This window comes from Rana temporaria, chromosome 4 (assembly GCF_905171775.1).
Source record: "Rana temporaria chromosome 4, aRanTem1.1, whole genome shotgun sequence".
NCBI classification, from domain to species: Eukaryota; Metazoa; Chordata; class Amphibia; order Anura; family Ranidae; genus Rana; species Rana temporaria.
The window spans coordinates 524,239-547,319 of NC_053492.1; the positions used below are offsets into that span (position 1 = coordinate 524,239).

Sequence of the window (23,081 nt, forward strand, 5' to 3'; positions counted from 1 at the left end):
CCCAAACACTCCCCTGGGGCAGGACCTGGCTCCCCAAACACTCCCCTGGGGCAGGACCCGGGTCCTCAAACACTCCCCTGGGGCAGGACCCGGGTCCCCAAACACTCCCCTGGGGCAGGACCCGGGTCCCCAAACACTCCCCCTGGGGCAGGACCCGGGTCCCCAAACACTCCCCTGGGGCAGGACCCGGGTCCCCAAACACTCCCCTGGGGCAGGACCCGGGTCCCCAAACACTTCCCTGGGGCAGGACCCGGGTCCCCAAACACTCCCCTGGGGCAGGACCTGGCTCCCCAAACACTCCCCTGGGGCAGGACCCGGGTCCTCAAACACTCCCCTGGGGCAGGACCCGGGTCCCCAAACACTCCCCTGGGGCAGGACCCGGGTCCCCAAACACTCCCCCTGGGGCAGGACCCGGGTCCCCAAACACTCCCCCTGGGGCAGGACCCGGGTCCCCAAACACTCCCCTGGGGCAGGACCCGGGTCCCCAAACACTCCCCTGGGGCAGGACCCGGGTCCCCAAACACTCCCCTGGGGCAGGACCCGGGTCCCCAAACACTCCCCTGGGGCAGGACCCGGGTCCCCAAACACTTCCCTGGGGCAGGACCCGGGTCCCCAAACACTCCCCTGGGACAGGACCCGGGTCCCCAAACACTTCCCTGGGGCAGGACCCGGGTCCCCAAACACTCCCCCTGGGGCAGAACCCGGGTCCCCAAACACTCCCCCTGGGACAGGACCCAGGTCCCCAAACACTCCTCCTGGGGCAGGACCCGGGTCCCCAAACACTCCCCTGGGACAGGACCCGGGTCCCCAAACACTCCCCTGGGGCAGGACCCGGTCCCCAAACACTTCCCTGGGGCAGGACCCGGGTCCCCAAACACTCCCCCTGGGGCAGAACCCGGGTCCCCAAACACTCCCCCTGGGACAGGACCCGGGTCCCCAAACACTCCTCCTGGGGCAGGACCCGGGTCCCCAAACACTCCCCTGGGACAGGACCCGGGTCCCCAAACACTCCCCTGGGGCAGGACCCGGGTCCCCAAACACTCCCCTGGGGCAGGACCCGGGTCCCCAAACACTTCCCTGGGGCAGGACCCAGGTCTCCAAACACACCCCTGGGGCAGGACCCGGGTCCCCAAACACTCCCCTGGGGCAGGACCCGGTCCCCAAACACTTCCCTGGGGCAGGACCCGGGTCCCCAAACACTCCCCCTGGGGCAGAACCCGGGTCCCCAAACACTCCCCCTGGGACAGGACCCGGGTCCCCAAACACTCCTCCTGGGGCAGGACCCGGGTCCCCAAACACTCCCCTGGGACAGGACCCGGGTCCCCAAACACTCCCCTGGGGCAGGACCCGGGTCCCCAAACACTCCCCTGGGGCAGGACCCGGGTCCCCAAACACTTCCCTGGGGCAGGACCCAGGTCTCCAAACACTCCCCTGGGGCAGGACCCGGGTCCCCAAACACTCCCCTGGGGCAGGACCCGGGTCCCCAAACACTCCCCTGGGGCAGGACCCAGGTCCCCAAACACTTCCCTGGGGCAGGACCCGGGTCCCCAAACACTTCCCTGGGGCAGGACCCGGGTCCCCAAACACTCCCCTGGGGCAGGACCCGGTCCCCAAACACTTCCCTGGGGCAGGACCCGGGTCCCCAAACACTCCCCTGGGGCAGAACCCGGGTCACCAAACACTCCCCTGGGGCAGGACCCGGTCCCCAAACACTTCCCTGGGGCAGGACCCGGGTCCCCAAACACTCCCCCTGGGGCAGGACCCGGGTCCCCAAACACTCCCCTGGGGCAAGACCCGGGTCCCCAAACACTCCCCTGGGGCAGGACCCGGGTCCCCAAACACTCCCCTGGGGCAGGACCCGGGTCCCCAAACACTCCCCTGGGACAGGACCCGGGTCCCCAAACACTTCCCTGGGGCAGGACCCGGGTCCCCAAACACTCCCCTGGGACAGGACCCGGGTCCCCAAACACTTCCCTGGGGCAAGACCCGGGTCCCCAAACACTCCCCCTGGGGCAGAACCCGGGTCCCCAAACACTCCCCCTGGGACAGGACCCAGGTCCCCAAACACTCCTCCTGGGGCAGGACCCGGGTCCCCAAACACTTCCCTGGGGCAAGACCCGGGTCCCCAAACACTCCCCCTGGGACAGGACCCAGGTCCCCAAACACTCCTCCTGGGGCAGGACCCGGGTCCCCAAACACTCCCCTGGGGCAAGACCCGGGTCCCCAAACACTCCCCTGGGGCAGGACCCGGGTCCCCAAACACTCCCCTGGGGCAGGACCCAGGTCCCCAAACACTCCTCCTGGGGCAGGACCCCGGTCCCCAAACACTCCCCTGGGGCAGGACCCCGGTCCCCAAACACTCCCCTGGGGCAGGACCCCGGTCCCCAAACACTCCCCTGAGATAGGACCCGGGTCCCCAAACACTCCCCTGGGGCAGGACCCGGGTCCCCAAACACTCCCCCTGGGGCAGGACCCCGGTCCCCAAACACTCCCCTGGGGCAGGACCCCGGTCCCCAAACACTCCCCTGAGATAGGACCCGGGTCCCCAAACACTCCCCTGGGGCAGGACCCGGGTCTCCAAACACTCCCCTGGGGCAGGACCCCGGTCCCCAAACACTCCCCTGGGGCAGGACCCCGGTCCCCAAACACTCCCCTGAGATAGGACCCGGGTCCCCAAACACTTCCCTGGGGCAGGACCCGGGTCCCCAAACACTTTTTATGACAATAACTTGCATATTAATCTTTAAAATTAGCACTTTAGATTTCTCCCATAGACTTTTACAGGGTGTTCCGCGACTTTTCGAATTTGCCGCGAACGCCCCAAATTGTTGGTTGTTCGCTGAACAGGCAATGTTCGAGTCGAATATGAGTTAGTCTCAAACGCGAAACTCATCCCTCCAGAGTAATGTGTGTATTGTATCCATAGACCTCCCCTCCCCCTCCTCCTCCGGAGACGAGGATCCTTATTACAGACGGTGGGGGGAATTGTGAGGAGTTCAGACTACATTTCCCATCATGCCTCAGTTCTCCTCTCCCAGCATCCTCTGCAGACTCCGCCCCTCTCCCATCCATAGGGAAGCTGAGTGTATCCAGGTATGTGTGGCCCTTCGCCTGCACTGTGTACGGGGGAGGGGAGGGGTTCTCCTATGCTGTTCATTGTCTGCACTGTGTATGGGGGAGGGGATATCTATGTATATATACAATGTATACTCCATATAGAGAGAGGTCTATTCTACCCAACTGTCCGTATACAGAGAGCGAGGAATATTCTACTCTGTATACCCCTCTGTATACCTCCCTGTATATCTCTCTATATACCTCCCTGTATATCTCTCTATATACCTCCCTGTATATCTCTCTGTATACGGGGGAGGGGATATCTATGTATATATACAATGTATACTCCATATAGAGAGAGGTCTATTCTACCCAACTGTCCGTATACAGAGAGCGAGGAATATTCTACTCTATATACCTCTCTATATACCTCTCTATATACCTCTCTGTATACCTCTCTGTATACCCCCCTGTATACCTCCCTGTATATCTCTCTATATACCTCCCTGTATATCTCTCTCTATACCTCCCTGTATACCTCTCTGTATACCTCTCTGTATACCTCTCTGTATACCTCTCTCTATACCTCCCTGTATATCTCTCTCTATACCTCCCTGTATATCTCTCTCTATACCTCCCTGTATACCTCTCTGTATACCTCTCTGTATACCTCTCTGTATACCTCTCTATATACCTCCCTGTATATCTCTCTCTATACCTCCCTGTATATCTCTCTATATACCTCCCTGTATATCTCTCTCTATACCTCTCTGTATACCCCCCTGTATACCTCTCTGTATACCTCTCTGTATACCTCCCTGTATATCTCTCTCTATACCTCCCTGTATACCTCTCTGTATACCTCTCTGTATACCCCCCTGTATACCTCTCTATATACCTCCCTGTATATCTCTCTGTATACCTCCCTGTATACCTCTCTGTATACCCCCCTGTATACCTCCCTGTATATCTCTCTATATACCTCCCTGTATATCTCTCTCTATACCTCCCTGTATACCTCTCTGTATACCTCCCTGTATATCTCTCTGTATACGGGGGAGGGGATATCTATGTATATATACAATGTATACTCCATATACGTCTATTCTACCCACCGATCCGTATACAGAGAGCGAAGAATATTCTAACCTATATACCTCCCTATATACCTCTCTGTATACCTCTCTATATACCTCTCTGTATACCTCTCTGTATATCTCTCTGTATATCTCTCTGTATATCTCTCTGTATACCTCTCTGTATACCTCTCTGTATACCTCTCTGTATATCTCTCTGTATGGGAAGGGAGAGGGGGGAGAGTTAGACGGCGATAAAGAGAGAGGGATGAGGGGGATGGGAGAGAGGGATGAGGGGGAAAGGAGAGGGGGATAAAGAGAGAGGGATGAGGGGAGAGGGGGATAAAGAGAGAGGGATGAGGGGGATAAAGAGAGAGGGATGAGGGGGGATAAAGAGAGAGGGATGAGGGGGATGGGAGAGAGGGATGAGGGGGAAAGGAGAGGGGGATAAAGAGAGAGGGATGAGGGGGATAAAGAGAGAGGGATGAGGGGGGATAAAGAGAGAGGGATGAGGGGGATGGGAGAGGGGGAAAGGAGAGGGGGATAAAGAGAGAGGGATGAGGGGGGATAAAGAGAGAGGGATGAGGGGGATGGGAGAGAGGGATGAGGGGGAAAGGAGAGGGGGATAAAGAGAGAGGGATGAGGGGGATAAAGAGAGAGGGATGAGGGGGGATAAAGAGAGAGGGATGAGGGGGATGGGAGAGGGGGAAAGGAGAGGGGGATAAAGAGAGAGGGATGAGGGGAGAGGGGGATAAAGAGAGAGGGATGGGGGGGATAAAGAGAGAGGGATGAGGGGATAAAGAGAGAGGGATGAGGGGAGAGGGGGATAAAGAGAGAGGGATGGGGGGGATAAAGAGAGAGGGATGAGGGGGATAAAGAGAGAGGGATGAGGGGGGATAAAGAGAGAGGGATGAGGGGGGATAAAGAGAGAGGGATGAGGGGGAAGGAAGAGGGGGATAAAGAGAGGGATGAGGGGGGATAAAGGGGAAGGGAGAGGGGGATAAAGAGTGAGGGATGAGGGGGGATAAAGAGAGAGGGATGAGGGGGATAAAGAGAGGGATGAGGGGGATAAAGAGAGAGGGATGAGGGGGGATAAAGGGAGAGGGGGATAAAGAGAGAGGGATGAGGGGGGATAAAGGGGAAGGGAGAGGGGGATAAAGAGAGAGGGATGAGGGGGAAGGAAGAGAGAGAGGGGGAGAGTGAAACAGGGATAAAGATAGAGGGATGAGGGGGGATAAGGTAGAGGGGGATAAAGAGAGAGGGATGAGGGGGGATAAGGTAGAGGGGGATAAAGAGAGAGGGATGAGGGGGGATAAAGGGGAAGGGAGAGGGGGATAAAGAGAGAGGGATGAGGGGGATAAAGAGAGGGATGAGGGGGATAAAGAGAGAGGGATGAGGGGGGATAAAGGGAAAGGGGGTAAAGAAAGAGGCATGAGGGGGGATAAAGAGAGAGGGATGAGGGGGAAGGAATAGGGGGATAAAGAGAGGGATGAGGGGGAAGGGAGAGGGGGGTAAAGAGAGAGGGATGAGGGGGGATAAGGTAGAGGGGGATAAAGAGAGAGGGATGAGGGGGGATAAGGTAGAGGGGGATAAAGAGAGAGGGATGAGGGGGGATAAGGTAGAGGGGGATAAAGAGAGAGGGATGAGGGAGGATAAAGGGGAAGGGAGAGGGGGATAAAGAGTGAGGGATGAAGGGGGATAAAGAGAGAGGGATGAGGGGGATAAAGAGAGAGGGATGAGGGGGGATAAAGGGAGAGGGGGATAAAGAGAGAGGGGGAGAGTGAGACTGGGATAAAGAGAGAGTGATGAGGGGGAAGGGAGAGGGGGATAAAGAGAGAGGGATGAGGGGGGATAAAGGGAAAGGGGGTTAAAGAGAGAGGGATGAGGGGGGATAAAGGGAAAGGGGGTAAAGAAAGAGGCATGAGGGGGGATAAAGAGAGAGGGATGAGGGGGAAGGGTGAGGGGGATAAAGAGAGAGGGATGAGGGGGAAGGGTGAGGGGGATAAAGAGAGAGGGATGAGGGGGAAGGGTGAGGGGGATAAAGAGAGAGGGATGAGGGGGAAGGGTGAGGGGGATAAAGAGAGAGGGATGAGGTGGAAGGGAGGGGGGATAAAGAGAGAGGGATGAGGGGGGATAAAGAGAGAGGGATGAGGGGGAAGGGAGAGGGGGATAAAGAGAGAGGGATGAGGGGGGATAAAGGGAAAGGGGGTAAAGAAAGAGGCATGAGGGGGGATAAAGAGAGAGGGATGAGGGGGAAGGGTGAGGGGGATAAAGAAAGGGGGGTAAAGAGAGAGGGATGAGGGGGGATAAAGAGAGAGGGATGAGGGGGAAGGGTGAGGGGGATAAAGAGAGAGGGATGAGGGGGAAGGGAGAGGGGGATAAAGAAAGGGGGGTAAAGAGAGAGGGATGAGGGGGGATAAAGAGAGAGGGATGAGGGGGAAGGAAGAGGGGGATAAAGAGAGGGATGAGGGGGAAGGGAGAGGGGGATAAAGAGAGAGGGATGAGGGGGGATAAGGTAGAGGGGGATAAAGAGAGAGGGATGAGGGGGGATAAAGGGGAAGGGAGAGGGGGATAATGAGAGAGGGATGAGGGGGAAGGAAGAGGGGGATAAAGAGAGGGATGAGCGGGAAGGGAGAGGGGGATAAAGAGAGAGGGATGAGGGGGGATAAAGGGAGAGGGGGATAAAGAGAGAGGGATGAGGGGGGATAAAGGGGAAGGGAGAGGGGGATAAATAGAGAGGGATGAGGGGGGATAAAGAGAGAGGGATGAGGGGGGATAAGGTAGAGGGGGATAAAGAGAGAGGGATGAGGGGGGATAAAGGGGAAGGGAGAGGGGGATAAAGAGAGAGGGATGAGGGGGGATAAAGAGAGAGGGATGAGCGGGAAGGGAGAGGGGGATAAAGAGAGAGGGATGAGGGGGGATAAAGGGAGAGGGGGATAAAGAGAGAGGGATGAGGGGGGATCAAGGGGAAGGGAGAGGGGGATAAATAGAGAGGGATGAGGGGGGATAAAGAGAGAGGGATGAGGGGGAAGGGAGAGGGGGATAAAGAGAGAGGGATGAGGGGGGATAAAGGGGAAGGGAGAGGGGGATAAATAGAGAGGGATGAGGGGGGATAAAGAGAGAGGGATGAGGGGGAAGGGAGAGGGGGATAAAGAGAGAGGGGGGAGAGTGAGACCGGGATAAAGAGAGAGGGATGAGGGGGAAGGGAGAGGGGGATAAAGAGAGAGGGGGGAGAGTGAGACCGGGATAAAGAGAGAGGGATGAGGGGGAAGGGAGAGGGGGATAAAGAGAGAGGGGGGAGAGTGAGACCGGGATAAAGAGAGAGGGATGAGCGGGAAGGGAGAGGGGGATAAAGAGAGATGGGGGAGAGTGAGACCGGGATAAAGAGAGAGGAATGAGGGGGAAGGAAAGGGAGGAGTGAGAGGGGGATAAAATGAGAAAGATGGGGGAAAGGGAGATGTGAGAGAGAGAGAGGGGTGATGGGGGAAAGGAGAGGGAGGAAAGAGTGAGATGGGGATAAAGAGAGAGGGATGGGGGAATGGAGAGGGAGATAAAATGAGAAAGATGGGGGGAGAGGGGAATAAAGAGAGGGGGAAGGGAGAGGGGGATAAATAGAAAGGGATGGGAGGGGGGAGAGTAAGATGGGGATAAAGAGAGAGGGATGAGGGGAAAGGGTAGGGGGGGTTGAGAGGGGGATAAATAGGTATGGGGGAGAGAGAGGGGGGATAGTGAGATGGGATAAAGAAAGAGGGCTGGGGGGGATTGAGAGGGGGATAAAATGAGACAGATGGGGGAAGAGAAAGGTAGAGGGGGATAAAGAGAAGGGGAAGGGAGAGGGGGGTATAAGGAGAGGGGGGAGAGGAGGAGAGGAGTGGAAAGGGGGATAAAGAGAAGGGAGAGAGGGGTATAAGGAAAGGGGGGGAGAGAAGGAGAGGAGTGGGAAGGGAGAGGGGGATAAAGAGAAGGGGAAGGGAGAGGGGATAAAGAGAAGGGAGAGAGGGGTATAAGGAGAGGGGGGAGAGAAGGAGAGGAGTGGAAAGGGGGATAAAGAGAAGGGGAAGGGAGAGAGGGGTATAAGGAAAGGGGGGGAGAGAAGGAGAGGAGTGGGAAGGGAGAGGGGGATAAAGAGAAGGGGAAGGGAGAGGGGATAAAGAGAAGGGAGGGGGGGTATAAGGAGAGGGGGGAGAGAAGGAGAGGAGTGGGAAGGGAGAGGGGGATAAAGAGAAGGGGAAGGGAGAGGGGGATATAAGGAGAGGGGGGAGAGAAGGAGAGGAGTGGGAAGGGAGAGGGGGAAAGAGTCAGAGGGGGATAAAGAGAGTGGGGGGAAGGGAATCAGAGGGGGAGAGTGGGGGGCAAGGGGAGGGGGAGGGGGGTGATAGTGAATGCGATTCTCCTCCTGCCGCCTCTATATCAGTCTAATTCTTCTGTTTTCTCAGGAAGGGGCAATGCCGCGATATAATCACACATGTGCGATTCGGGACGCTGCGGGACGGGAACAAGCAATCCCTCTGGTGAGTATAGGGCGGGTCCAATACCATACCTGAGGAGACCCCAATGTGTGTGTGACCCCAATACTAATATACCTGGGAACTCGGCAGGTGGGAACCCCTCATAATGGGCACAGCGGGTGTACAGACCCGGGATCTAGGACATTTTGGTGGGGGTGGGGGGGGGTGTTGTGAAGCATTTTCCTATTACTGTGATGTCAGTTCAGGGGGGAGGATCTCTGTGAACTCTAACAGTGTGTTTCCCTGCAGGGTGTGGTTGAGCGGGTCGGATGGTGGTGATGGGTTCGTCATCACAGCATTGGCGGATTATCCTGCACCCTCCCCGAACCTGAGAAGAAGCTCCACATTCCAGCAGACAGTGAAATGACCCAGGAGGAGGGGCCAAACCTGGATCACATGACCCAGGAGGAGGGGCCAGACCTGGATCACATGACCCAGGAGGAGGGGCCAGACCTGGATCATATGGCACAGGAGGAGGGCCAAGACCTGGATCACATGGCACTGGAGGAGGGCCAGGACCTGGATCACATGACACAGGAGGAGGGCCAAGACCTGGATCACATGGCACAGGAGGAGGGGCTGGACCTGTATCACATGGCACAGAAGGAGGGGCTGGACCTGGAGCTGTCTGTGGATTCTCTCATTGGTGAGTGCTCTATACGAAGATTCCTTCATTTCTCCATCCATCCTCTTCTGGGGGAGTGGGAATCCTAAATCCCTTTCAATATTGTGCCTGGGGGGGGTCTCCTTAGTCTGCATGTAAAGTGAGACATCTGTACCATGTATAGAACCTGCTGCAGCAAAACTGACATTTCTAAGGAGAAATGGGGGGGGGGGGAACAAGGTCCTCTTTCCAACAACCCTGGCCGGTGGTGGGGGCTTATTGGAATCTGGAAGCTCCCGTTCACAAGGAGGGCCCCCAGATCCTAGTGCCACCAGGTGACATTGCCAGGTGGCTCCACCCCCCACAGCTACCAGCCAAGGTTGTCGGGAAAAGGCCCTTGTCCCCAAAGCACTCCACAATGTTGAGGGAATGATGCCTGGTATGGTTCAGGAGGGGTGGGCACTCGCTTGATTTTGGGGGGGGGGCACACCATTTTTTTTTAATTCCCTATATCAGGCCCGAAGGGCCCGGTATGGATTGGGGTGGGAACCCCTCACATTTTTGTATTGCATTTCCGGAAATAGGAAATGAAATGTTCTTCTTTATATACAGTATGTCAGTTTTGCTGCAGCAGGTTCTATACGTGGTACAGATGTGACACTTTACAGGCAGACTAAGGGTTCCGATTACTATACTTAAAGGAAATTGTCATTTTATTGTTTCACTTTAAGCTTTATTAAAATCACCGCTCCTTTACCAATTCCCGCCCCCCCCCCCTCCCCAGCCTATAGCAGAATGACGGCCGGGATGTGGTTCTGTTATCCTGACTGGGCGTCATATGATGTCCAGCAGGAGAAAATGATGGCGCGCTGCGATCGCTGACAGTCTGACTGCGTCACCGATCATAGTATCGAGCCTCTGTCAGAGGATCCTTACCATGTGATCAGCTGTGACCAATCGCAGCTGATCATCGCGTGAACCAGGAAGTGCCGGTAAATGGCTTGCCCCAGTTCAAACTGAAGGGGAGAGCAGATCAGCGGCTCTCCCTGCCAGAGGGGGGCTGTGCTGATAATCAGCACATTGATTATCAGCAAAGCCCCTAACCTTAGCTGTATCCCTAATTATAACACTAGCTGTATTCCTAACCCTAATCCTAACCCTACCTGTATTCCTAACCCTAATCCTAACCCTTAGTTGTATCCCTAATTATAACCCTAGCTGTTTTCCTAAACCAAAACCTAGCTGTATTCCTAACCCCAACTGTATTCCTAACCTTAGCTGTATTCATAACCTTAGCTGTATCCCTAATTATAACCCTAGCTGTATTCCTAACCCCAACTGTTTTCCTATCACTAATCCTATCCCTAGCTGTATTCCTAACCCTACCTGTATTTCTAACCCTAACTATATTCCTAACCCTAACTGTATTCCAAACCCCAACCTTAGCTGTATCCCTAACCCTAATTATAACCCTAGCTGTATTTGAAAACCCTAACCTTAGCTGTATCCCTAACCCTAATTATAACCCTAGCTGTATTCCTAACCCCAACCTTAGCTGTATCCCTAACCCTAATTATAACCCTAGCTGTATTCCTAACCCCAACCTTAGCTGTATCCCTAACCCTAATTATAACCCTAGCTGTATTTGAAAACCCTAACCTTAGCTGTATCCCTAACCCTAATTATAACCCTAGCTGTATTCCTAACCCCAACCTTAGCTGTATCCCTAACCCTAATTATAACCCTAGCTGTATTCCTAACCCCAACCTTAGCTGTATCCCTAACCCTAATTATAACCCTAGCTGTATTCCTAACCCTAATCCTAGCTGTATTCCTTACCCTAGCTGTATTCCTTACCCTAGCTGTATTCCTAACCCTACCTGTATTCCTAACCCTACCTGTATTCATAAACCTAACTGTATCCCTAATTATAACCCTAGCTGTATTCCTAACCCTAACCTTAGCTGTATCCCTAACCCTAATTATAACCCTAGCTGTATTCCTAACCCCAACTGTTTTCCTATCCCTAATCCTATCCCTAGCTGTATTCCTAACCCTAACCCTAGCTGTATTCCTAACCCTAGCTGTATTCATAACCTTAGCTGTATCCCTAATTATAACCCTAGCTGTATTCCTAACCCCAACTGTTTTCCTATCACTAATCCTATCCCTAGCTGTATTCCTAACCCTACCTGTATTTCTAACCCTAACTATATTCCTAACCCTAACTGTATTCCAAACCCCAACCTTAGCTGTATCCCTAACCCAAATTATAACCCTAGCTGTATTTGAAAACCCTAACCTTAGCTGTATCCCTAACCCTAATTATAACCCTAGCTGTATTCCTAACCCCAACCTTAGCTGTATCCCTAACCCTAATTATAACCCTAGCTGTATTCCTAACCCTACCTGTATTTCTAACCCTAACTATATTCCTAACCCTAACTGTATTCCAAACCCCAACCTTAGCTGTATCCCTAACCCTAATTATAACCCTAGCTGTATTTGAAAACCCTAACCTTAGCTGTATCCCTAACCCTAATTATAACCCTAGCTGTATTCCTAACCCCAACCTTAGCTGTATCCCTAACCCTAATTATAACCCTAGCTGTATTCCTAACCCCAACCTTAGCTGTATCCCTAACCCTAATTATAACCCTAGCTGTATTTGAAAACCCTAACCTTAGCTGTATCCCTAACCCTAATTATAACCCTAGCTGTATTCCTAACCCCAACCTTAGCTGTATCCCTAACCCTAATTATAACCCTAGCTGTATTCCTAACCCCAACCTTAGCTGTATCCCTAACCCTAATTATAACCCTAGCTGTATTCCTAACCCTAATCCTAGCTGTATTCCTTACCCTAGCTGTATTCCTTACCCTAGCTGTATTCCTAACCCTACCTGTATTCATAAACCTAACTGTATCCCTAATTATAACCCTAGCTGTATTCCTAACCCTAACCTTAGCTGTATCCCTAACCCTAATTATAACCCTAGCTGTATTCCTAACCCCAACTGTTTTCCTATCCCTAATCCTATCCCTAGCTGTATTCCTAACCCTAACCCTAGCTGTATTCCTAACCCTAGCTGTATTCCTAACCCTAACTGTATTTCTAACCCTTACCTTAGCTATATTCCTAACCCGTGCTGTTTCCCTAACCCTAATCCTAGCTGTATTCCTAACCCTAAACTGTATTGAATGAATGAATGAATGAAAAATTTATATAGCGCGGCACATGCGAACTGAATCGCCTCTGGGCGCTTGTTGTTTGTGTCTCATGCCTTTCAGAAAAGCAGGGTTTTGATCTGCCTTCTGAAGGACAGGTGGTTTTGCTCCAACCGAATACTGGTTGGTAAAGCATTCCATAGCCTGGGGCCCTGGAAAGCAAACCTTCTTTCTCCTTTGGACTTGTATTTGGTTTTAGGAACCTTGACCAGATTTTGGTCGGTGGATCGCAGAATGCGGTTGCAATTGTGCGGTTTGATCTTGTCGCATAGATATCTAGGAGCCTTCCCATGGATGCACTTATGTGTCAGGCAGAGTGCTTTAAATGCAATTCTGTCTTTCACTGGCAACCAGTGAAGGGATCTCAGTGAAGGTGAGATTGATTCCCAAGATTTTTTCCCAGTCACCAGTCTAGCGGCCGTATTCTGTACGACTTGAAGACGAGCGATTTGGTACTTGGGTAGCCCGAGGTAAAGGGCATTTGCATAGTCCAGTCTGGAATTCACGATTGTTCCCACCACGACTGCTACGTCTTCTTTGGGGATAAATGGAATCAGTCTGCGTAGTAGGCGCATCAAATGGTGCGCCCCGCTGACTACTGACCCTATTTGTGCGTCCATTGTCATGAAGGTGTCAAACGTGACTCCCAGACTTTTGACTTTGGAGCTAGGGGAGATGATTTGTCCCAGGATGGGAGATGGTGTCCAGTTTGTTGTCGGTTGTTTCTTCCGACTGGCATCGAAGATAAAGAGTTCTGTTTTAGCGCTATTGAGTTTGAGATAACTCTTAGTCATCCAGTTTTCTATTGAAGAGAGACATTTCTCTAATCTGAGATGATGATCTTTTTTATGGCAGATGCGAAAGTACAACTGCGTGTCGTCTGCATAAGAGTGATAGAGTAGTTCTTGGCTACTGATAATATCAAAGAGAGGACGAAGATAGATATTAGACAGCACCGGTGATAGGGGGGATCCTTGGGGGACCCCACATGGCACCGTGCGTTTTTCTGACATGAAGGATCCCAGTTTCACTGTTTGTGATCGGTTTCCGAGAAAAGAGGAGAACCATGGTAAGGCATCTTCTGAGACTCCGGCGACTTCTGTTAGTCGTCTCAGTAGCAATTTATGGTCTACTGTGTCAAAGGCTGCGCTTAGGTCCAGCAGAACCAGGAGACAAGATTCTCCTTCGTCTGCGGCCTCGAGCGCATCGTCCCATATTTTCAGTAAGGCCGTTTCTGTACCGTGTCCGGGACGGAACCCGGATTGAAATGGATCGAGTAGGTTGTGGGTGTCCAGATGCTGTTGCAGCTGATTTACCACCACTTTCTCCATTATCTTGGACAGAGCATTTAGACCTGTTATGGGACGGCGGTGAGTTGGGTCCATAGGATCCAAATTAGGTTTTTTCAAGATCGGCAGGATTGTGCCCTCTTTCAGCAGGGAAGGCACTATGCCTTCCTTAAATGACTGATTTATAAGCTGCGTGATCGGAGGCGCCAGGATGTCGGCACATTCCTTCAGTAGCTTGGTGGGAATGATGTCATTGGGTGCTGTGCTGTTGCGCAGCGCACCAATGAATTTTTTTGTGGTATCGATGGAGATGGGTTCCAAAGTGAACTTAGTTGATTGTAGAGGCGTTCCGTCTGTGTTTTGATTGAAGAGGGGGCTGAGTGGAGTATTGTTTTGCCGAATACTTACCCGAATTTTTTCAATTTTGTTGATGAAGAAATCCGATAGTTCATTGCAGAACTCTTGGGTGTCTGAAGTGGGGACTTCAAGACATCCCGGATTCATGGTCTGGGTGACCATCCTGAAGAGTTCGCGTGGGCGATTCATTGCGCTGTTAATTACCATAGAAAAGTGAAGTTTTTTGGCTTTGAAAATTTCCTTGTGATATCGTGTTGTTACTGCTTTGTAGAAGTTGAGGCGGTCTTCTGAAGGACTTCTTTTCCAGGCGGCTTCCGCCCTTCTGCGCTCTTGCTTCAATAGCGACAGCTGGTTATTGAACCAGCTGGACTTTTTTGCCCGGCTGCGGAGTTTGCGCTTTGGTGCTGCTAAGTCGGCTGACTGTAGCAGAGCTGCATTTATGGCATCCAAAGTATCTGAGGCTGCTAGCTGAGGAGGAATAGCCCCAATTCGGTTTCCCAGGGTAGATCTGAAGAGTTCCGAGTGGAGCTTCTTCTGAGATCTAGCCCAGTGTATTGTCACCGGCTTGGGTACTTTCATGACTAGTGGAGTTCTGGGAATTATGAAGCTAATTGCATGGTGGTCTGTCCATGGCAAAGGTTCATTTCCCAAAATGTTTATTTTCAGATTTTGTCTGAAAATTAGGTCGAGTGTGTGACCTGAGGCATGCGTGGGTCCGCATATAAGTTGCTGAAGTCCTAATCCTTCCAGGTGGTCGATGCAGGCCTCCGCGATGGGATCCTGTGAGGAGTTGGCCCACAAATTGAAATCCCCGAGCAGCAAAAGATGATTGCTGTTAAGGGAGTAAGTGGAAATGAACTCCGTTAATGCTGAAATCAACTGCGATTTGGGCCCAGGGGGCCTATAGCAGAGGAGAATGTGAACGGTCTCCTGAGAGTGAGATTGAAGTTGAAGCGTAAGGGTTTCCATAAAAGGTAGAGGATTTTGAAGGACCGGTTTAGTGATTGCAATATGCGACTTATGAATCACCGCCAGGCCTCCTCCTCTTTGCCCTATTCTATTTTCCGTTAGGATGCGATAATTTTCTGGCACCAATTCTCCGAGAATGGTGTTGCAGTCGTCTGACAGCCAACTTTCTGTAATGAAGAGGCAGTCTAGATCGTTTTGTAGTAAGAAATCATGGATTTCTGAGCGGTGTTTAACTGCCGATCTAGTGTTAAGCAACGCACATGATATGTGCTTGAGCTGTGTTGAATGGTTGAAATTTTTGATGATCGATCGTCGATCGATTCTCAAAAGTTGATTTGATTTTAAGGCTTTTGTGGTGACGGCAGGTAATATTGTTGCGAATTGTCTCAGACCCCAAATGGTTTCCGCAGAGTATCGCAATTTAACCATTGTTGCCAGTCACCGTGAGGGGGGGGTGCGGGTGTTTGGTGAGAGAGGATTCGGAGAATCCTCGCTCTCAGCAATCCTTGGTCCAGAGGAAGGCAAAAAAACCCTGGGCAAGCTGGCCAATGTGCTGCGGCAGGGAAAAAAAATTCCTTCCTGATCCCTAAAGGCGATCGGCTCAAGCCCTGGATCAAAGATTGATGACTTAATGAGGGGAAAAGGGGGGGGGATGCTGGGTGTCACTGTTGCTGGGGTGCACCAAGATGGCCGCCAGGCGAAGACACAGGACCCAGGCTGGGGGGGCAATCAGGTAGGTAAGAAAATGATTCCACCGATCTGGTTGCTAATAGGGGGGTGGAGGGGACCTCTAGGGGTGCAGGGGCGATAAACAAAGAAAACTGCACTGTTGGTGGTAGGTGCAGGGAGAAACGGTCGGAGCGCCGGTAGGCCGCGGCTGAAGCCGCGGACTTTCCTGAGGCGCGGCGGCCGCGAAAAGTAGCAGGCTGGCGCGGGCGTGTAAAAACGCCAAAAAGCGCCGAAAATACACCCAGGGGGGGTGTCTGGGTGTCACAAGCTTAACTATATTCCTAACTCTAAACTGTATTCCAAACCCTAACCCTACTGTATTCTTAACCCTAACTGTATTCCTGTGCCTAACTCTGGCTGTATTCCTAACCCTAACATTATTCTCAAACACAAACATTGGCTGTATTCCTAACCCTAGCTGTATCCCTAACCCTAATTATAACCCTAGCTGTATTCCTAACCCCAACTGTTTTCCTATCCCTAATCCTATCCCTAGCTGTATCCCTAACCCTAGCTGTATCCCTAACCCTAGCTGTATTCCTAACCCTAACTGTATTCCTAACCCTTTCCTTAGCTATATTCCTAACCCTATATTCCTAACGCTATATTCACAAGCTTAACTATATTCCTCACCCTAAACTGTATTCCAAACCCTAACCCTACTGTATTCCTAACCCTAACCTTAGCTGTATTCCTAACCCATATCATTATTATTATATGGAGATGATATGAATGATGTCATTATATGGAGACGATATGAATGATGTCATTATATGGAGACGATATGAATGAGGTCATTATATGGAGATGATATGAATGATGTCATTATATGGAGACGATATGAATGATGTCATTATATGGAGACGATATGAATGATGTCATTATATGGAGACGATATGAATGATGTCATATGGAGACGATATGAATGATGTCATTATATGGAGACGATATGAATGATGTCATTATTATATGGAGACGATATGAATGATGTCATTATATGGAGACGATATGAATGATGTCATTATATGGAGACGATATGAATGATGTCATTATATGGAGACGATATGAATGATGTCATTATATGGAGACGATATGAATGATGTCATTATATGGAGACGATATGAATGATGTCATTATATGGAGACGATATGAATGATGTCATTATATGGAGACGATATGAATGATGTCATTATATGGAGACGATATGAATGATGTCATTATATGGAGACGATATGAATGATGTCATTATATGGAGACGATATGAATGATGTCATTATATGGAGACGATATGAATGATGTCATTATATGGAGACGATATGAATGATGTCATTATATGGAGACGATATGAATGATATCATTATATGGAGACGATTTTCATGCCATGACTTGCCCTCAGGAATATCCATTACTTATCACCCGGACTTCCTCTGCAGATCTCCATCTTTTGGATTGCTGTGACACGGATGGATCTCCGGTATTCCTGACAGATGGAGATTCGGAGAGGATACAACATAATGCCAATGAAGAGATCATGGAGGCCATTGATTCAGGTGAGGTTGCTGGGGACGGAGTTCCAGGATTCTATGTGGCTAATTACAGTACATTCCGAGGACTAGGGGCATGGCGGTCCTATTAGGGGGGTTGTGTCTTATTAGGAGGTTGTGTCCCGTTAGGGAGGCTGTGTCCCGTTAGGGAGGTTGTGTCCCGTTAGGGAGGCTGTGTCCTATTTGGTGGTTGTGTCCCGTTAGGGAGGTTGTGTCCCGTTAGGGAGGCTGTGTCCTATTTGGTGGTTGTGTCCCATTAGGGAGGTTGTGTCCTATTTGGTGGTTGTGTCCCATTAGGGAGGTTGTGTCCCGTTAGGGAGGCTGTGTCCTATTTGGTGGTTGTGTCCCGTTAGGGAGGTTGTGTCCCGTTAGGGAGGCTGTGTCCTATTTGGTGGTTGTGTCCCGTTAGGGAGGTTGTGTCCCGTTAGGGAGGTTGTGTCCCGTTAGGGAGGCTGTGTCCTATTTGGTGGTTGTGTCCCGTTAGGGAGGTTGTGTCCCGTTAGGGAGGCTGTGTCCTATTTGGTGGTTGTGTCCCATTAGGGAGGTTGTGTCCTATTTGGTGGTTGTGTCCCATTAGGGAGGTTGTGTCCCGTTAGGGAGGCTGTGTCCTATTTGGTGGTTGTGTCCCGTTAGGGAGGTTGTGTCCCGTTAGGGAGGCTGTGTCCTATTTGGTGGTTGTGTCCCGTTAGGGAGGTTGTGTCCCGTTAGGGAGGCTGTGTCCTATTTGGTGGTTGTGTCCCATCAGGGAGGTTGTGTCCCGTTAGGGAGGCTGTGTCCTATTTGGTGGTTGTGTCCCGTTAGGGAGGCTGTGTCCTATTTGGTGGTTGTGTCCCATTAGGGAGGTTGTGTCCCGTTAGGGAGGCTGTGTCCTATTTGGTGGTTGTGTCCCATTAGGGAGGTTGTGTCCCGTTAGGGAGGCTGTGTCCTATTTGGTGGTTGTGTCCCGTTAGGGAGGTTGTGTCCCGTTAGGGAGGCTGTGTCCTATTTGGTGGTTGTGTCCCGTTAGGGAGGTTGTGTCCCGTTAGGGAGGCTGTGTCCTATTTGGTGGTTGTGTCCCATTAGGGAGGTTGTGTCCCGTTAGGGAGGCTGTGTCCTATTTGGTGGTTGTGTTCCATTAGGGAGGTTGTGTCCCGTTAGGGGGGTTGTGGAGGTTGTGTCCTATTTGGTGGTTGTGTCCCCTTCCTTACTAATCTTCATATATTCTTATCACCAGGGGGTCCTGTACAGCCGATATTAGAAAAGTCTTTATTTTTCTGAAGCTTCTTACATTTAGATAACCTTCAGATGGCTCTTTGTCTGGTATGCAGGTGCTTTACATTTGTGGAATAGATGACAGCAAGAAGACCCCATTTTCTGTCTATACAATCGATTACTGCAGCCCCCTTATATTTGTATATCACTGCAGCCCCCTTCTGTGTCTTGGGGTCCGGTCACTGCAGCCTCTTCTGTGTCTCGGGGTCCGGTCACTGCAGCCCCCTTCTGTGTCTCGGGTGAAGGAACATGTGGGTAATGGTATATAATGGTGACGTAACATGTGGGTAATGGTATATAATGGTGACGGAACTTGTAGGTAATGGTATATAATGGTGAGGGAACTTGTAGGTAATGGTATATAATGGCGATGTAACATGTGGATAATGGTATATAATGGTGACGGAACTTGTAGGTAATGGTATATAATGGCGATGTAACATGTGGATAATGGTATATAATGGTGACGGAACATGTAGGTAATGGTATATAATGGTGACGGAACACGTAGGTAATGGTATATAATGGTGACGGAACATGTGGGTAATAGTATATAATGGTGACGGAACATGTAGGTAATGGTATATAATGGTGACGGAACATGTAGGTAATGGTATATAATGGTGACGGAACATGTATGTAATGGTGACGGAACATGTAGGTAATGGTATATAATGGTGACGTAACATGGGGGTAATGGTATATAATGGTGACGGAACATGTAGGTAATGGTATATAATGGTGACGTAACATGTAGGTAATGGTATATAATGGTGACGTAACATGTGGGTAATGGTATATAATGGTGACGGAACATGTAGGTAATGGTATATAATAGTGACGTAACATGTGGGTAATGGTATATAATGGTGACGTAACATGTAGGTAATGGTGACGGAACATGTAGGTAATGGTAACGGAACATGTAGGTAATGGTGTATAATGGTGACAGAACATGTAGGTAATGGCGATGTAACATGTGGATAATGGTATATAATGGTGACGGAACATGTAGGTAATGGTGACGGAACATGTAGGTAATGGTATATAATGGTGACGGAACATGTCGGTAATGGTATATAATGGTGACGGAACATGTAGGTAATGGTATATAATGGTGACGGAACATGTCGGTAATGGTATATAATGGTGACGTAACATGTAGGTAATGGTATATAATGGCGATGTAACATGTGGATAATGGTATATAATGGTGACGTAACATGTAGGTAATGGTATATAATGGTGACGGAACATGTGGGTAATGGTATATAATGGTGACGGAACACGTAGGTAATGGTATATAATGGTGACGGAACACGTAGGTAATGGTATATAATGGTGACGTAACATGTAGGTAATGGTATATAATGGTGACGGAACATGTAGGTAATGGTATATAATAGTGACGTAACATGTGGGTAATGGTATATAATGGTGACGTAACATGTAGGTAATGGTGACGGAACATGTAGGTAATGGTAACGGAACATGTAGGTAATGGTGTATAATGGTGACAGAACATGTAGGTAATGGCGATGTAACATGTGGATAATGGTATATAATGGTGACGGAACATGTAGGTAATGGTGACGGAACATGTAGGTAATGGTATATAATGGTGACGGAACATGTCGGTAATGGTATATAATGGTGACGGAACATGTAGGTAATGGTATATAATGGTGACGGAACATGTCGGTAATGGTATATAATGGTGACGTAACACGTAGGTAATGGTATATAATGGTGACGTAACATGTAGGTAATGGTATATAATGGTGACGGAACATGTGGGTAATGGTATATAATGGTGACGGAACACGTAGGTAATGGTATATAATGGTGACGGAACACGTAGGTAATGGTATATAATGGTGACGTAACATGTAGGTAATGGTATATAATGGTGACGTAACACGTAGGTAATGGTATATAATGGTGACGTAACACGTAGGTAATGGTATATAATGGTGACGTAACATGTAGGTAATGGTATATAATGGTGACGGAACATGTGGGTAATGGTATATAATGGTGACGTAACACGTAGGTAATGGTATATAATGGTGACGGAACACGTAGGTAATGGTATATAATGGTGACGTAACACGTAGGTAATGGTATATAATGGTGACGTAACACGTAGGTAATGGTATATAATGGTGACGTAACACGTAGGTAATGGTATATAATGGTGACGTAACATGAGGGTAATGGTGTATAATGGTGACGTAACATGTGGGTAATGGTATATAATGGTGACGGAACATGTAGGTAATGGTATATTTGGTGACGTAATATGGGGGTAATGGTATATAATGGTGACGTAACATGTGGGTAATGGTATATAATGGTGACGGAACATGTGGGTAATGGTATATAATGGTGACGTAACATGTGGGTAATGGTATATAATGGTGACGTAACATGTAGGTAATGGTGACGTAACATGTAGGTAATGGTGTATAATGGTGACGTAACATGTAGGTAATGGTGACGGAACACGTAGGTAATGGTATATAATGGTAACTAAGTGGTAGTTTTAGAATTTTTTCCATTGAATCTCCATAATGTTCTGTATCTCCTTTTCTCTTTAGTTGGAGATTCGGGCCACCCAAGGAACGCCATCCCGTCCACAGGCACAGCTCACACAACAGATGATTTCCTGCTGCAAACTCCAAGGAGAAGAAACCGCAGGACAAGGTGCGACCCCGTGAAGGTCCTGTCGGCCGATGTTCCTATTGGCTGCCGGGCATTTGGGCACCTAACGATCCCGAGCAGTCAGCGGAGAACCCTATTAAACCACGGCCTTGGGTTTGGTGGGTCGGAGAGTGAGGACTGTTCGGAGTCGGCTCTAGCTGTGGATTTCGGGTCGTATATTTGTATTGAGTGTGGTCAAAGCTTTTCTCAGGAGACGTCGTACATTGAGCACCGCCAGCTGCACAACCCATATAGTCCCGGAGTTGTCCTTACTGCCAGTAGTAAAGTATGTGATGGTGACCCGAAAATCCGCTCAGCAGAACAGAAGCGATCAGGGAAAGAGTTTGTGTGTTCGGATTGTGGGAAAACCTTCATCGGGAAGTCCAATCTCATCGTCCATCAACGTTCCCACACCGGGGAGAAGCCGTATGGCTGCATCTTCTGCGGGAAACACTTTGGACGAAGTTCCGTTCTTCGTAAACACGAACGCATCCACACCGGGGAAAAGCCGTACGCCTGCGTTTACTGCGGGAAACAATTCAGCCAGAATTCTGGGCTGAAGAACCACGAGCGCATTCACACCGGTGAAAAACCATATGCTTGTATCGAATGTGGACGGCGGTTCAGCCAGAGTGCTGACCTCATGGTTCATTATAGGACCCACACCGGTGAAAAGCCCTTTATATGTACTGAGTGCGGAAACAGCTTCATCCGAAGCTCCGACCTCGTCATACACCAAAGAACTCATTCCGGTATTAAACCATTTACTTGTACAGACTGCGGGAAAAGCTTTAGTCAGAGATCCCAAATTATACGGCACCGGAGAACCCACACGGGTGAGCGCCCGTTTACCTGTGAAGTGTGCAGAAAAAGCTTTATCCTCAGCTCCGAACTAAAGAAACATCACCGTGTCCATACCGGGGAGAAGCCTTACAAGTGTAAAGATTGTGGAAAGTCCTTCCGCCATTGTTCCAACATGAGCCGCCACCAGAAGATGCACATCGAGCTCGAGCTTCTCTAGATGTGAGAACATTCAAAATTCCTGTCCTATCATTGCTCCACCATGAGTGTCAATCATTGCTCCACCATGAGCGTCAATCATTGCTCCACCATGAGCTTCAATCATTGCTCCAACATGAGCCGCCACCAGAAGATGCACATCGAGCTTGAGCTTCTCTAGATGTGAGAACATTCAAAATTCCTGTCCTATTTTATGCCACGGATGAGCTTCAATCATTGCTCCACCATGAGCTTCAATCATTGCTCCACCATGAGCTTCAATCATTGCTCCACCATGAGCCGCCACCAGAAGATGCACATCGAGCTCGAGCTTCTCTAGATGTGGGAACATTCAAAATTCCTGTCATATTTTATGCCACAGATGAGCTTCAATCATTGCTCCACCATTAGCTTCAATCATTGCTCCACCATGAGCTGCCACCAGAAGATGCACATCGAGCTTGAGCTTCTCTAGATGTGAGAACATTCAAAATTCCTGTCCTATTTTATGCCACGGATGAGCTTCAATCATTGCTCCACCATGAGCTTCAATCATTGCTCCACCATGAGCTTCAATCATTGCTCCACCATGAGCTGCCACCAGAAGATGCACATCGAGCTCGAGCTTCTCTAGATGTGAGAACATTCAAAATTCCTGTCCTATTTTATGCCACGGATGAGCTTCAATCATTGCTCCACCATGAGCTTCAATCATTGCTCCACCATGAGCTGCCACCAGAAGATGCACATCGAGCTCGAGCTTCTCT

At 50.1% G+C, this 23,081-nt stretch overlaps 1 protein-coding gene across 2 annotated transcripts; it reads left to right on the top strand.

The window, feature by feature from the left end:
• The first annotated feature begins 3,015 nt into the window (after positions 1–3,015).
• LOC120935811 (gastrula zinc finger protein XlCGF57.1-like) lies at positions 3,016–22,690 on the top strand. Of its 2 annotated transcripts, none has more exons than XM_040347873.1 (6): positions 3,016–3,093; positions 8,570–8,644; positions 8,891–9,287; positions 17,251–17,367; positions 21,213–22,346; positions 22,506–22,690. In XM_040347873.1, the coding sequence occupies exons 3-5, from the start codon at positions 9,005–9,007 to the stop codon at positions 22,334–22,336; spliced, it is 1,524 nt and encodes a 507-aa protein (XP_040203807.1). In that variant the 5' UTR covers positions 3,016–3,093; positions 8,570–8,644; positions 8,891–9,004; the 3' UTR covers positions 22,337–22,346; positions 22,506–22,690. The 2 variants fall into 2 exon arrangements, with proteins under 2 accessions (XP_040203807.1, XP_040203808.1); XM_040347874.1 differs by having other exon boundaries at positions 21,213–22,336; positions 22,496–22,690.
• Positions 22,691–23,081: the final 391 nt, after the last annotated feature.